The sequence below is a fragment of the Molossus molossus genome, unplaced genomic scaffold, assembly GCF_014108415.1.
Source record: "Molossus molossus isolate mMolMol1 unplaced genomic scaffold, mMolMol1.p scaffold_m16_p_4, whole genome shotgun sequence".
Taxonomy (NCBI): Eukaryota; Metazoa; Chordata; class Mammalia; order Chiroptera; family Molossidae; genus Molossus; species Molossus molossus.
Genome location: NW_023425377.1, coordinates 62,563,297 through 62,578,483, shown reverse-complemented (window position 1 = coordinate 62,578,483; position 15,187 = coordinate 62,563,297). Strand labels below are relative to the sequence as shown.

The window sequence follows — 15,187 nt, the reverse complement described above, 5'->3', positions numbered from 1 at the left end:
AACCCTTTGGTTATTCTCATAATAATGCACTAGTTGAATGCAGCTTATTTCTGGATTTTTCTACTACTTCATCCTGTAGGTGAGTAAACAGTCATCTCCTATACCATCTTTCTATCTTTTTAACTTTATTTATACATTTTGGGCAAGCCCAAAACTTGCTTTTGACCTTGCTTTATCCCTTCTTTTTTTTTTTCTTCCATGTTGTACCCCTAACTTTATCTGTTAAATTCTGTGTAGGTATTACACTTTTAAAAAGTTGTTATGGTTTAGTAATATATTTTAATATTGGTAATACAAGGTCTTCCTCCTTGTTCTTATTTTTTTTATTTTAAAAAAATGGTTTTTTCTTTATTGATTCTAGAGAGAGAGGAAGGGAGAGGTAGAGAGAGATGGAAACATTGATGAGCGAGAACATGGATTGGCTGCCTCCTGGATGTCCCCCACTGGGGATTGGGCCCACAACCTGGGCATGTGCCCTGGCCAGGAATCAAACTGGCGACCTCTTGGTGCAGGGGTCGATGCTCAACCACTGAGCCATACCAGCCGGGCCTCCTTACTCTTATTTTTATTATCTTCCTTTATCTTTTAACTATTTTCACATTTATTTTCCAGATTAATTTGAGATCTTTTTGTTGAGCTCCCTACTAATGCCATTGCAATTTTGCTCCATTGTTGTTTTGCTTTCTAATTTACTGTTGAAAGAAATATAAAACTATTCTAATTTCTGATTCCAGAATCTTCATATGGTCTTCCCCCCACATCTTCTAGGAAACTTTGGGAGTGTCTCTTTACTTCTGTCTTCTGAAATTTTATATATTCTTCATTTTTTCCACATCTCTTAGGAACCTGAATATTTTTGCCTGGAGAATTCCCTGTAGTATTTCCTTTAGTCTGGAATCTGCTGGTGACGCTCTGTTTTTTGTTTACTTAAAAATAAAACCGCGTTTTATATCTTGCCTTAAACTGAGAATTCTAGGTTTGGCAGTTATTTTCTTTCAACTCTTTGAAAATATCCTGTTATCTTCTGTCATACAGTGTTTCTATTGACAAATCAGCTACCAGGGTTACTGGGTTTTTTAAGGGTATTATGTCCTTTTTTTTTCAATCTTGTTCAGTTTTTAGAAGTTCTATAGTGTGTCTAGATGCAGTTTCCTAGTATTTATACTGTTTGGTCCTTCTGTAATCCTCTCCTCTTGAGTGTGGGCTAAATCTATTGACTTATTTCTAATGAATTAAATATGGCAGAAGTGGTGCGATGTCACCTTTTTTTTTATCTTCACCCGAGAACATGTTCCTACTTTTTTTGTTCAGATAGAGTGGGAGGGAGAGAGAGGAAAAGAGAGAGAAACATCGATGTGAAAGAGACAAATCAAGTGGCTGCCTCCCGCACAACCCAACCAGGGCCAGAGACAAACTGCAACCAAGGTACGTGCCCTTAGCAGGAACTGAACCCAGGCCTCTCTGGACCGCAGGCCAACACTCTAACCGCTGAGCCAAACCGGCCAGGGCTGTCACCTTTTTTTTTTAAGTGAGTATAATTGACATAATATTTTAGTTTGTGGTGTACAGCATAATGATTTCATGTATATGTGTATATATGGAAAACGATCACTACAATAAATCTAGTTATTCATCACCACACATAGTTTTGTCTTATCATAAAAATGTTTTTGTTAGAACTTTTTTTTATCTTTACTCGAGGACATTTTTGCATTTATCCTCAGAGCAGGAGGGAGAGAGGGAGGAAGAGAGAGAGAAACATTGATGTGAGAGAGACACATTGAGTGGTTGCCACCCACACAACCAAAACTGGGGCCAGGGACAAACCGCAACTGAGGTACGTGCCCTTAGAGCTTTGTGAGAACTTTTCATACCTACTTTTTTAGCAACTTTCAAATATACTATATGCAAAAAAACAAAAAACAAATATACTATACAGTTATTATTAACTATAGTCACCGTGCTGTACTTTATATCTCCAGGATTTTTTTTTTTTTAAATCCTCACTCGAGGACATTTTTTTCATGTTTTGTTCAGGTAGAGTAGGAGGGAGAGAGAGGAAGAGAGAGAGAGATAAAAACATCGATGTGAAAGAGACACATCGAGTGGCTGCCACCCGCACAACCATCCAGGGCCGGGGAAAAACTGCAACCGAGGTACGCGCCCTTAGCGGGAACTGAACCCGAGTCTCTCTGGACCGCAGGCCAACACTCTAACCACTGAGCCAAACCGGTCAGGGCTCTCCAGGATTTATTTATATTATAACTGGAAATTTGTACCTCATAATCATCTTCACCCATTTTGCCTGTCTCTGGCAACCAGCAATTTGTTCTGTGTCTGTGAGTAGTGGTTTTTTCTTTTTGTAGATTTTACATATTTGTGAGATTATACAGTATTTATCTTTCTCTAACTGATTTATTTCACTTAGCATAATGCCCTCAAGGTTCATCTATGTTGTTGCAGATGTCAGGATTCCTTCTTTTTTTTTTTATCCTCACCCGAGGACATTTTTTGGGGTTTTTTTTTTGTTCAGATAGAGTGGGAAGAAGAGAGAAAGAGAGAAACATTGATGTGAAAGGGACACATTGAGTGGCTGCCACCCACACAACCAACCAGGGCCAGGGACAAACTGCAACCGAGGTCCACGCCCTTAGCGAAAACCAAACCTGGGTGTTTCTGGACTGCAGACTGACACTCTAACTGCTGAGCCAAACCAGCCAGGGCTCCTTTTTTTATAGCTGAATAATATTTCATTTTATATACAAATATATATACATGTGTGTGTCACATCTTTTTTATCCATTTATCTGTCAGTGAACACTTAGATTGCTTCTGTGTCTTAACTGTTATAAATAATGCTGTCATGAAATAGGGGTGCATATATCTTATATCTTTTTGAGTTACTGTTCTCATTTTCTTCAGATAGATGCCCAGAAGTGAAATTGCTTTATCATATGATAGTTCTGTTTTTAATTTTTTGTGGAACCTCCATACTGTTTTCCATAGCGGCTATACCAGTTTACATTCCCACCAACAGTGCACAAGGGTTCCCTTTTCTTCACATTCTTGATAAGACTTATTTCTTGTCATTTAGATAATAGCCTTTTAAGAGGTGTGAATGGCACCTCATTGTGTTTTTATTTGCATTTGATGATTAGGGATGTTGTACAGTTCTTTATGTACCTGTTGATCATCTGTATGCCTTCTTTGGGAAAATCCATTCAGATCTTCTGCCCATTTTTCAATTGTCAGTTTGTATTTTTGCTATTGAGTTGTATGAGTTCTTTATATACTTTGGGTATAAACCCTTTATTAGCTCTATGATTTGTAAATATTTTCTCTCATTCAGTAGGGTGCCTTTTCATTTTGTTGGTGGTTTCCTTTGCTGTGCAGAAGCTTTTTAGTTTGATGTAGCCCCACTTGTTTATTTTTGTTTTTATTGCCTTTTCTTTTGGTGTCAGTGAATGTCACTTCTTAGGTGATATTATGAAAAGATTGTGGCTTCTGTCTTAAGTACTTTTTGTTACTGTCTTTTGGGTCGCTCACCCTGGAGGAAGCCAGCTGCTATGTTGTGGAGCAGACCACTGAATGAGCTTAGAACTAGATCACCCTTCATTTGATCCTTGAGTTGTCTGCAGTCCTGGCTGACACCTTACTTGCAGCCTTGTGAAAGACCCTGGACCAGAGGCACTCACTAAGCCACACTCAAATTCCTGACCCACAGTCACTGTAAGATAACAAATTTAGATACAATTCACATGCTGTACAAGTCACCTATCTTAAATGTGGTTTACTAACAGAGCTATACATCCATCACTACAATCAATTTTAGAACAGTTCATCATCTCAAACAGAACCCTTGTATCCCTTAGCCATCGCTCTCCAATTCCTTCATCCTTCCTCAGACCTAGGTAATAACAAATGTACTTTTTATATCTATATGTTACAATCAATTTTAGAACAGTTCATCATCTCAAACAGAACCCTTGTATCCCTTAGCCATCGCTCTCCAATTCCTTCATCCTTCCTCAGACCTAGGTAATAACAAATGTACTTTTTATATCTATATGTTGGCCTATTCTTAACATTTCATATAAATGGAATCACATAATGATAGTATAATAATCTTTCACTTGGTATGTTTTCAAGGTTCATCCATGTTGTGGCATGTATCAGTACTTCATTCCTTTTTTTAATCCTTGATATTTTTCCATTTATCTTCAGATAGAGTGGGAGGGAGGGGGGAGAAAGAGAGAGACACATTGACTGGCTGCCCCCCCCCCCCCGGCACAATGAACCACAACCAAGATATGTGCCCTTGACCAGACTCATTACAGTGCTCTAACCGCTGAGCCAAACTAGCCAGGGCTGTACTTCATTCCTTTTTAATGATTGGATAATATTCCATTGAGTGGTTGTATCTCATTTTATTTTATCCATTTATTTTTTTATTTATTTTTTATCCTCATCCAAGGACATTTTTCCATTTTCTGTTCAATAGAGTGGGAGGGAGGAGGGAGGGAGGGAGGGGGAGAGGGAGAGAGGGGGGGAGAGAGAGAGAGAGAGAGAGGGAGAGAGGGAGAGAGAGAGGGGAAGAGAAACATCGACATGAAAGGGACACATTGAGTGGCTGCCACCCGCACAACCCAACCAGGGCTGGGGACAAACTGCAACCAAGGTACATGCCCTTAGCGGGAACCAAACCCGGGTCTCTCTGGACCGCAGGCCAACGCTCCAACCACTGAGCCAAACTGGCCCAGGCTTTTTAATCCATTTATTGATTGATGGACAGTGGTATTGTTTTCACCTTTGTACCATTACAAATAATGCTGTCATGAATATTTATGTACAAGGTTTCCTGTAGACATATGTTTCATTTCTCTTGTGTAGGTACCTACAAGTGGAATTGCTGGATCATATTGTAGCTTCAACTACATAGCCACTGTTTTCCAAAGTGGCTATACTATTTCACATTCCCACCAACAGAAAACAAAATCCATACTTACTACAATATATTATCTGAAATGTTTAATTTTCAATTACAAACTATTAGATATGCAAAGAAATAGGAAAGTGCAATAATCATGAAGAAAAAGTCAATAGAATGAAGGGCTCAGATATTGGACTTTGCACACAAAGAATTCAAAGCAGCAATTATAAATAAATTCAAATAACTAAAGAAAAATATGATGACGGTGAGTCAACAATGGAATCTCAATAAAGTAATAGAAACTTAAAAGCAAAACAAGTAGAAATTGTATAATTTTAAAGTATAATAACCAAAATGAAAAATTGGTAAGATGAGCTCAGTAACAGATTTGAAATGGTCAAATCATCACAAACATAATAAATCAATAGAGGGTATCCAATCCAAAGGGGAGAGAGAGAGAGAGATTAAAGACAAAGTCTCAGAATCCTGTCAGACAATATAAAGAGGTTTATAATTTTTTTTTTTTTATCCTCACCCGAGGACATTTTTGCAATTTTTGTACAGATAGAGTGGGAGGGAGAGAGAGAGAGAGAAACATCGACGTGAAAGGGACACATCGAGTGGCTGCCACCCACACGACCGACCAGGGCCGGGGACAAACTGCAACCGAAGTACGTGCCCTTAGCGGGAACCGAACCCGGGTCTCTCCAGACCACAGGCCAACGCTCTAACCGCTGAGCCAAACCGGCCAGGGCAAGAGGTTTATAATTTTAGCTCTTACATTTAGGTATGTGATCCATTTGAGTTAACTTTTGTGGAGGATATGAGGTAATGGTCTAGTTTCATTTTGTTGTATATGAATATCTAATTATCACAAAACTATTCTTTTCTTACTGATTTACCTTGACACCTTTGTTATAAGTGTGTGCGTTATTTCTTTCTTTCTCATATAATTTTAAGTTATAAATTTTCCTCTGACCATTGCGTTAGCTACCGCCTCTGATATTTTAATATGCTGGTTTTTGTTTCCTTTGAATTCAAGTTATGTTATTTCCCTTGTGCTTTCTTCTTCAGGTTATTTAGAGTATGCTGTTTAATTTCCAAATATTTGAAGCTTTCCTGTTTTCCTTCCTGGTTTCTAGCTTTATTCTAATGTGGTTGGAAGAAATATTTTGTATTATTGCCAGTCTTTTAATTTATTGAGACTTGTTTTATGGCCTACCACAGATTCTGTCCTGGAGGAGGTCTATGTGTACTTGAAAAGGATGTGATTCTGCTGCTGTTGGGTGGAGCATTATTAATACATCAGTAAGGTTCAGTTGGTTTAATAGTGTTGTCCTTCTTCATTTTCTACTTGTTCTGTTACTAAGAGAAATATTGAAATCACCAATTATAATTGTCAAATTGTTGATTTCTTTAAATTCTGTCAGTTTTTCAAATATTTTTCTTTAGATACATATATATTTATATTTACGTAAATATATATACAAGGTGGGGTAAAAGTAGATTACAGTTGTTTTTATGGAAAATAATACACTATTTAATAAATAATACAAAACTAAACTTAGGCCCTGGCTGGTTTGGTTTAGCAGTTAGAGTATCAGCCCGCAGCCCAGTGAGTTGTGGGTTCGATTCTGGTCAAGGGCACGTACCTCGGTTGCAATTGGTCCCCGGCCCTGGTTGGGGTCGTGTGGGAGACAGCCACTGGATGTGTCCCTTTCACGTCGATGTTTCTCTCTCTCTCCCCCGCCCTCACTTCCTCCCTCCCCCTCTATCTGAACAAAAAGGGGAAAATGTCTTTGGGTGAGGATTTAAAAAAAAACAAAGAATAAACTTAGTTTTGTGTACTCATAACTGTAAACCTACTTTTTCCCCACCCAGTATATATTTATAATTGTTATATATTCCTGATGTATTAACCATTCTATCATAAAGTGTGCCTCTTTGTCTTTAGTAATAATCTTAAAGTCTGTTTTGTCTGACATTAATGTAGCTTTTATATGGTTAATGTTTGCTTGGCATATATTTTTCTATTATTTTTGTTATTTATTTTTTTAATCCTCACCTGAGGATATTTTTTTATTTATCTTCAGAAAGAGTGGGAGGGAGAGAAAGGGGGAGAGAGAGAAAAACATCAACTTGAGAAGGACACATCGACTAGCTTGCCTCCTGCAGAACCCTGACCAGGGCCAGGGAGGAACCGAAACTGAGGTATGTGCCCTTGACCAGAATAGAACCTGTAACTCTTTGGTCCATGGGTCAGTGCTCTACTGCTGAGCCAAACTGGCCTGGGCAGCCCTCTTGATTTTTATTTGCTACATGTGGATGTGGGACCAGCCTTTCCACACCTCCGCCCCTTCTACCCGTCTCCATGTGGCCTCTTCTATAATTTTGTAGTTGTAGGACTTCCATTCTGCTCTATTTCAGGCAGTTCTGAATGATGGTGGTTCTGTAGTTTGGTTGTAATTTTTATGTGATTGCGGGAGGAGGCAAGTACCGCGTTTACTTATACTGCTGTTTTGACGGGAGTCCTCATGAGATTTTTTTTATCTTTATTGTTGAATATATTATAGATGTTCCTCATTTTTCCCCCATTGACCCCCACCTCCCCACTCCCGCCCACCTCCTGCCTTTTCCCACACTGTTGTCTGTGTCCATTGGTTATGCATATAAGTTCTCTGGTTTATTTCTTCCCACCCCCCAACCCCCTTCCCTCTGAGGTTTGTCTGTCTAGCAACCAATTTGTTCTTCTTAATCCCTTCACCTTTTTCACCCATTCCCCCAACCCCTCTCCCGTCTGGCAACCAACAAAATGTTCTCTATATCTATGAGAATGTTTCTGTTCTGCCAGTTCATTTGTTTGTAGATTCAGTGGTCTACAGATATGTATTCATTGCCATTTTTGTTTGTTGATATATTTTATCTTTTTCTTCAAAAAGACGCTTTTTCATTTCATATAATAATGGTTTGGTGGTGATGAACTCCTTTAACTTTTTCTTGTCTGGGAAAGTCTTTATATGGCCATCGATTCTAAATGACAGCTTTGCAGGATAGAGTAATCTTGGTTGTAGGTTCTTGCTTTTCATCACTCTGAATATTTCTTGCCACTCCCTTCTGGCCTACAAAAGTTGCTTTTGAGAAATCAGCTGACAGTCTTATGGGAACTCCCTTGTAGGTAACTAACTGCTTTTCTTTTTTTTTTTTTTTTTATCCTCACCCGAGGACATTTTTCGGTATTTTGTTCAGATAGAGTGAGAGGGAGAGAGAGAGAGAGAGAGAGAGAAACATCGACGTGAAAGCGACACATCGAGTGGTTGCCACCCACACGACCCAACCAGGGCTAGGGACAAACTGCAACCGAGGTACATGCCCTTAGCGGGAACCGAACCCGGGTCTCTCCGGACCGCAGGCCGACGCTCTAACCGCTGAGCCAAACCGGCCAGGGCAACTAACTGCTTTTCTCTTGCTGCTTTTAAGATTCTCTCTTTGTCTTGAACCTTATGCATTTTGATGATGATGTGTCTTGGTGTGGGCCTCTTGGGGTTTATCTTGTTTGGGACTCTCTGTACTTCCTGGACTTGTATGTCTTTTTCCTTCACCAAGTTAGGGAAGTTTTCTGCCATTATGGTTTCAAATAGGTTTTCCATTTCTTGTTCTCGCTCTTCTCCTTCTGGCACCCCAAGATGCAAATGTTGGCACGCTTGAAGTCCCAGAGGCTCCTTACACTCTCCTCATTTTTTTGGATTTTTTTTTCTCTTTGCTGTTCTGATTGGGTGTTTTTTGCTTCCTTGTATTCCAGATGGATGGTTTGCTTCTTGGCTTTACCTACTCTACTATTGAATCTGTATAAATTATTCTTTATTTCAGTTAGTGCCTCCTTCATTTCTGACTGGTCCTTTTTTATGCTCTTGAGGCCCTCACTAAGTTCACTGAGGTTCTCACTAAGTTCATTGAGAATCCTTATAAGCAGTGTTTTGAACTCAGCATATGTTAGGTTGCTTATCTCCATTTCGCTTAGTTCTTTTCCTGGGGTTTTGTTCTGTTCTTTCATTTGGACCTGTTTCTTTGTCTCATTTTGGCTGCCTCCCTATGTTTGTTTCAGTGTATTACTTAACTGAGAGGTATGGGGCTAGCTGAGACCAGATGCTGCTTGTTTGAAAGAATTTAGGAAAACCTGAAGGATCCAAGACAGGCCAATCCTATGGTTAAGCAACTGGCAACAACTTGGGTGGGCCTGAAAGTTGGGTGGGGCGGGGCCTCAGGGAATCAGCAGGGTGGGGCAACCAGTGTGAGCCAGGTTGCTGGAGTCCCAGATATGGCTTTTTGCTGCCCCAGTGAAGAGCTCACCAAAGGAACAAAGGCCTCTGACAGCACGTTTGTCCCGGAGAAAGCCCCCTCTCCAGCCCTCATTCCAATGCCAAACAGCTCAGTTCTTCCCTGTATGTCTCTGGTGCCCCTTGAGCTGCCTTCCCTCCAAGCTTAGAGGGAGTGAGTCCAATAAGTCCGTGCACGGGCCCTTTAAGAGAAGCTGCCTGGGACTCCAGCCACCTCAGCCTCCCTGAGCCTCAGTTCCCACTGGTTTTCCAGCCAGAAGTTATGGGGACTTCTCTTCCTGGCACTGGAACCCTGAGCGGGGTGTCTGGTGTGGGATGGGACCCCTCAGTCCTCCGGGATGACCTTCCCAGCCGAGGTATCTTCCTGATTTTTTTTTTTATCCTCACCCGAGGACATTTTCCCATTTTTTTGTTCAGATAGAGTGGGAGGGACAGAGAGGAAGAGAGAGAGAAACATCGATGTGAAAGGGACACATCAAGTGGCTGCCACCCGCACAGCCAACCAGGGCCAGGGAAAAACTGCAATCGAAGTGCGTGCCCTTAGTGGGAACCGAACCTGGATCGACGTTCTAACCACTGAGCTAAACCAGCCAGGGCATCCTCCTGTTTTTTATCTGTCACACATGGGTGTGGGACCAGCCCCTCTGCCTCTGTCCCTCCTACCAATCTTGATGTGGCTGCTTCTTTAATTGCATAGTTGTAGGACTTTCATTCAGCTTGATTTCCGGGGGTTTTGAATGATGGTTGTTCTGTAGTTTAGTTGTAACTTTGATGTGGTTGTGGGAGGACAGGATACCGTGTTTACCTATGCCGCCATCTTTACTGGAAATCTCTCGTCCTCATGATTTTATAATTATTTCAAAATAAAAGAACTTCAAATGAAATTAAATAGTTTCTGTCCTTTAGCAGCCTGATCTGGTAGTATCTGTTGTGAATGTCAAAAAAGGAGTTATAAGATGCAGAATGGACTCAACTTATTTGATTGTGGAACCTTCTTCACTTCCTCATGATTCTCAAGGGACTCGATTGTTCCCAAGGAGTATACATACCCTGGTGACACTGGCCCACAGAAAAAAGTTCAGGTTCTGCTCCTTGAGTTACAAGGGAATTCATATCTGGGCCCTGCCTATCTATAACCTACACTTACCATCTTCTGTCCCTCTTTAACCTACTCATTTTCCGTGTCCCAGATTCCTGATTGTCCTCTTCATACCACTGCCTCTGCTTGGAGTGTCACTCATTCCTCTGCCCTGGTGTTTCTCCCTAGCACATTGCTCCTTTAGGTATCAGCTGCCTCTGTAAACTTTCCTTGACTTCTTGGGCATATTCAGACATGCTTTCTGCAAGTTTGCTGTGTGGCCTTCTTCACGGCACCATTAGAGAGGTTACTTACTGCAAGGGGATATTTGTCTGCAATAAGTGTTTTCATTTCTGCATCCTTAGCATCTTCACCAGTGCTGCCTTTTGATAGGTGCTGTAGTTTCTTCTTTCAGCTAGAAGGGACAGATACAGCTTAATTAATGTTTTCTTGTCCTTAATACAGACAATACAAAATAATGATTTTGATGTCTGAAGAATCTTATTTCAAGGAATACAGTGAGTTTTATTAATTTGTAGTTGCTAGGTCTTTTTTGTTTTGTTTTGTTTTTGATATTGTTGTTAATCCTCACCTGAAGATATCTTTTCCACTAATTCTTAGAGAGAGTAGAAGGGAGGAAGGGGTGGGGAGAGAAATATCGATGTGAGAGAGACACGTCAATTAGTTGCCTCCTGCATGTGCCCTGACCTGGGCCAGTGATCAAACCTACAACTCAGGTACATGCCCTTGACTAGGAATCGAACACTTGACTTGACCCTTTGGTCTGCGGGTGACACTAACCACTGAGCAACACTGGCCAGGGCTGTAATTGCTACTTTAAATTTGATTTTTATTCTTTCGCTATTTTTGTTGATTGGGCTTTTTGTTTGTTTGTTTTAATAATGTTAAAAAGAGAAGAGGTAAGTTCTAAAAAGAAACAACTGGAGCCTTTTGGTGCTGCATAGCTGTGAGTGTACTCTTGAAGTATTTTTTGCAACACCAGTCCCTTTCATATTGCTCTGTGTATATAAATGTGATCCAAGCGTCTTTTGTCTCTTTCCAAAGGCATGCCATGTATCAACAGAACAAAGAAAACTTCCAGGATGAGTGCACTAAACTTCTGGTTGGCAATATTGTCATAACCCGATACAACAACCGTACCTATCGTATTGATGATGTAGATTGGAATAAGACTCCAAAAGACAGCTTCACAATGTCTGATGGGAAGGAGATCACATTCTTGGAATACTACAGGTAGAGAGGGGAGATTGGGTTTGGTGGTGGGGGGGGGGGGCATAGTCTACCATTCTGTAGCAGGATATGGAGTTCCATAGTGGCATACAGTGGGACACTTTAAAAATAATTGGATTGGTAATGTGCCTAAGAATGAACAAACTCTTTTGTGGGATTGGACCTAAATATGCCACTCTTACAGTTTCATTCTTTTTAGTACTTTTGGAAGTTACTTCATAAATTAATCTCAGGGCTTTTTTTTTTTTTTAATCCTCACCAGAGGATTTTGTTTTCCATTGATTTTTTTTAGAGCAAGTGGAAAGGAGGGAGGAAATGGGAAAGGAGGGGGAGAGAAACACTGATGTGAGAGAGACACATCAATTGATTGCCTTCTACATGTACCTTGACTGGGGCCAGGGACCGAGCCTGCAACCCAGGTGCTTGTCCTTGCTTGGGGATCAAACCTGTAACCCTTTGGTCTGCAGGCTGATTCTCTAACCACTGAGCCACTGGCCAGAGCATCTCAGGGCTTTGAATTATATTTCCTTTGCTGGTTTGGTTAGAAATTTGTTGGAGAGGTTAACTCTAAGTCATTAATCATTCAACTGTCATTTTTCCTTTCTGGTTGCCTAAGCCCTTTAGCTTGCTGTAATTTTATTTTATTTTATTTTTTATTTATTTTATTTTATTTTTTATCCTCATTCAAGGACATTTTCCCATTTTTTGTTCAGATAGAGTGGGAGGGAGAGAGAGAAAGAGAGAAACATTAATGTGAAAAGGACACATCGAGTGGCTGCCTCCCGCATGACCCAACCAGGGCCAGGGACAAACTGCAACCGAGGTAGGTGCCCTTAGCAGGAACCGAACCCAGGTCTCTCTGGACCACAGGCCGACACTCTAACTGCTGAGCAAAACCAACCAGGGCAGCTTGCTGTAATTTTAAACAAATTCTTTCCTTGTCCATTTTCCTAATTCTTCTCTATTTAATTGCAACAGTAATTTGAGCCTTCTTTTTCCAGATGTAAATATGCTATGATGAGTTTCTGATGGACCCTTGCCAAGGGTATTATGCAAATTTGTACCTCAGTCCTGGTTAAAAGACTCAGACTATGTTGCTGTAAGAGTAGTGATGCTGCTTCTGAAATTTTTTTTCCTGCCTCTGTGCCTCTGTAGCAAAAACTATGGAATCACAATTAAGGAAGAGGACCAGCCACTACTAATCCACAGGCCCAGTGAGAGACAGAACAACCAAGGGATGGTGAGTGGGTGGTGTCCATCAGCCTCTCTCTGCCTTCTTAATGGCCCTGGGAGCCAAGGAGGAATAATTACAGCATGATTGGGGAAAGCTGTTGCAGAGTTTTGTCTGTGTCTTCTAGTCAGAAGTGCCACCTCCATAGAATTTGCTTTTGATATCTCCATAGTGAGCTAAATATTTATATGAGCAAGTTAGATTAAGGAATCAGGAGAATTTCCTGCTAAAGATTAAAACACTGGATTCATTAGGGAAGTTTTAGACATTTTTAAGAGGTCGGGTGCCAGAGGAAAGTGCCTTGATACCTACCTGTTCTGTCTTAAGTGTGAATGCTGTAGATTGGCCGGCTAAGATAAGGTGGAGACACCAGCTTGATTAGATGTATTGTCTTGGCTTGTATGGAGACTCAAGAGGGACAGAATTTTTTTTCTAATTCTTTCTCTCCTTTTGAAAGTTTCAATATTTTTCTTTTTACCTAATACAAAAACTATAGGTATTGTGACTAAAAGTTAAAAGGGTAAAAGACCTGTAGTGTTTCACTGTCCTTGGGGGTTTTATATTCTTTAGTTTGCCAGTAGTAGCCTTACAGAGCCAGCACTGGGTATGGCTTGTCCTGTACAGGGCAGGGGAACAGGATCCTCTTTTACTACCTTATTTACCCCTATCTGCTCTCTCTTCAAAGCTGCTAAAAGGTGAAATCCTGCTGCTACCTGAACTTTCCTTCATGACTGGGGTTCCCGAGAAGATGAAGAAGGACTTCAGGGCCATGAAGGTGAGAAATGCCTTCTTTGAGTGGGAGACCTTTTCAAGAGTAGATTGAGCTAGAACTATACTAGGCTTGCATCTCTATTTGTGCAGGTCCATTCTTCCAAGCTTCAGTTTTTCATCTCTGTAAAACATGACCCATGTCCCTTCCCACACACTGAAAAAGCCAATCAGAGATTCCTTTCGAAGGTTGATAGAACAATAAACTGACCAGAGAATAAGGTATAAAGGAAATAAATAATTCACCCTTACCAAGCAGATAGATGACTATAAACTGATCATTTGATCATAGATGAGATTCTTTGAGAGCACTGAATTTTAAAAAACATTTCTATGAGACTTCAGTTTATTTGAAGGGATGGAGGAGATAATGTAGGGAAAAGTCAGCAAGTCAGAGGATTAGGTAAAAGGGTAGAAGTTTACCTTGTGGGGCCTGGAGTATCCTGGAAGTTTTAGGCTCAGCTGTAGAAAATAACTAAGGAGCAAAGATTAAGTCCAGACCCTGTGTGCTTCACTCTGTGATCCTGGGGCTTTCCACACTTAAGATACTCTGCTGCCTCACTTTGCCAATCCACGTCTATCTTATCCTTGGACCATGCTTGTCTCAGATGCCGCATATTATTTTTAGTAACATCATAAAGAGCCTGAAGTGACGCTTAAAATTCATGTAAGAATTTCTTTCATGTTTACTTCTAATACTTCTGCTTTCAATATGTGGATCAAGGGTCCTTCTTACAACTCACAATTGCCTAATGACTTTATGATTACAGAGCTATCTGTATAGTTTTATAGACTTAATGACTCTGACTGCCTCCCAGGTAACAACAGCTGTATAATTTATTAGTTCCTGAAGAATAAAGAACTCACTTACGTGATTCAGAATCTTCATACACACTTGTTAGATACTCATTCAACAATAAATATTTAGAAAGCAACTATCATGAGTTAACCTCTGGACAAAAAAAACATGTCTTATGATGACATTAAATGACTGGTATAATGACATAGTATAAGACTGGATGTGGTTTTTCATTCTGTTATGTTTAGGATGTCTGGCAAAGGGCATTTCCCCCCATTTTTTCCAAATGTAAATAGGTAAAATCAATCTCCCTTTGCTCCTGTTTCATAGAATCTTCTAGGAATTTTAAATTCAGAACACATCTTTGAAAAAGAGATAAGACTTGGATGCCATGAGGGAGAAAGAAACAACATTTAAAATTCTCTTATGATAAAAAATCTAATCTTATACCTTATTAAGATCCCTGAGAGATACTTATTAAAGTCCTTGAAGATATTTGGAAATTTCTACAGATTTCAATGTTAAGGAGCTTTCTTATGGAAACATTTAAGATTCATTGGGGTTTATTTAACTTCACATTGAAGAAAGTCTTACTTACAACTAATTATCTCCATTTTAATTCTATTTAGGATTTGACCCAGCAGATCAACCTGAGCCCCAAGCAGCACCATAATGCTTTGGAATGCTTGATTCAGAGAATTTCAAAGAATGAGACAGCCAGCAATGAACTAACACGTTGGGGACTCTATCTGCAGAAGGATGTACATAAGGTAACTAAGAAAATGTGATGGGGTAG

The 15,187-nt window shown here is 40.2% G+C and overlaps 1 protein-coding gene across 2 annotated transcripts in view; it reads left to right on the top strand.

Annotated features, from left to right (window-relative positions):
- PIWIL2 (piwi like RNA-mediated gene silencing 2) overlaps positions 1-15,187 on the top strand; it is a 90,767-nt gene that overhangs the window by 25,702 nt on the left and 49,878 nt on the right. For both annotated transcript variants that reach the window (XM_036240466.1, XM_036240467.1), the window contains exons 10-13: positions 11,408-11,596; positions 12,749-12,833; positions 13,510-13,599; positions 15,021-15,161. In XM_036240466.1, the coding sequence (XP_036096359.1) occupies positions 11,408-11,596; positions 12,749-12,833; positions 13,510-13,599; positions 15,021-15,161 (505 nt within the window). The remainder of the gene's footprint in view (positions 1-11,407; positions 11,597-12,748; positions 12,834-13,509; positions 13,600-15,020; positions 15,162-15,187) is intronic.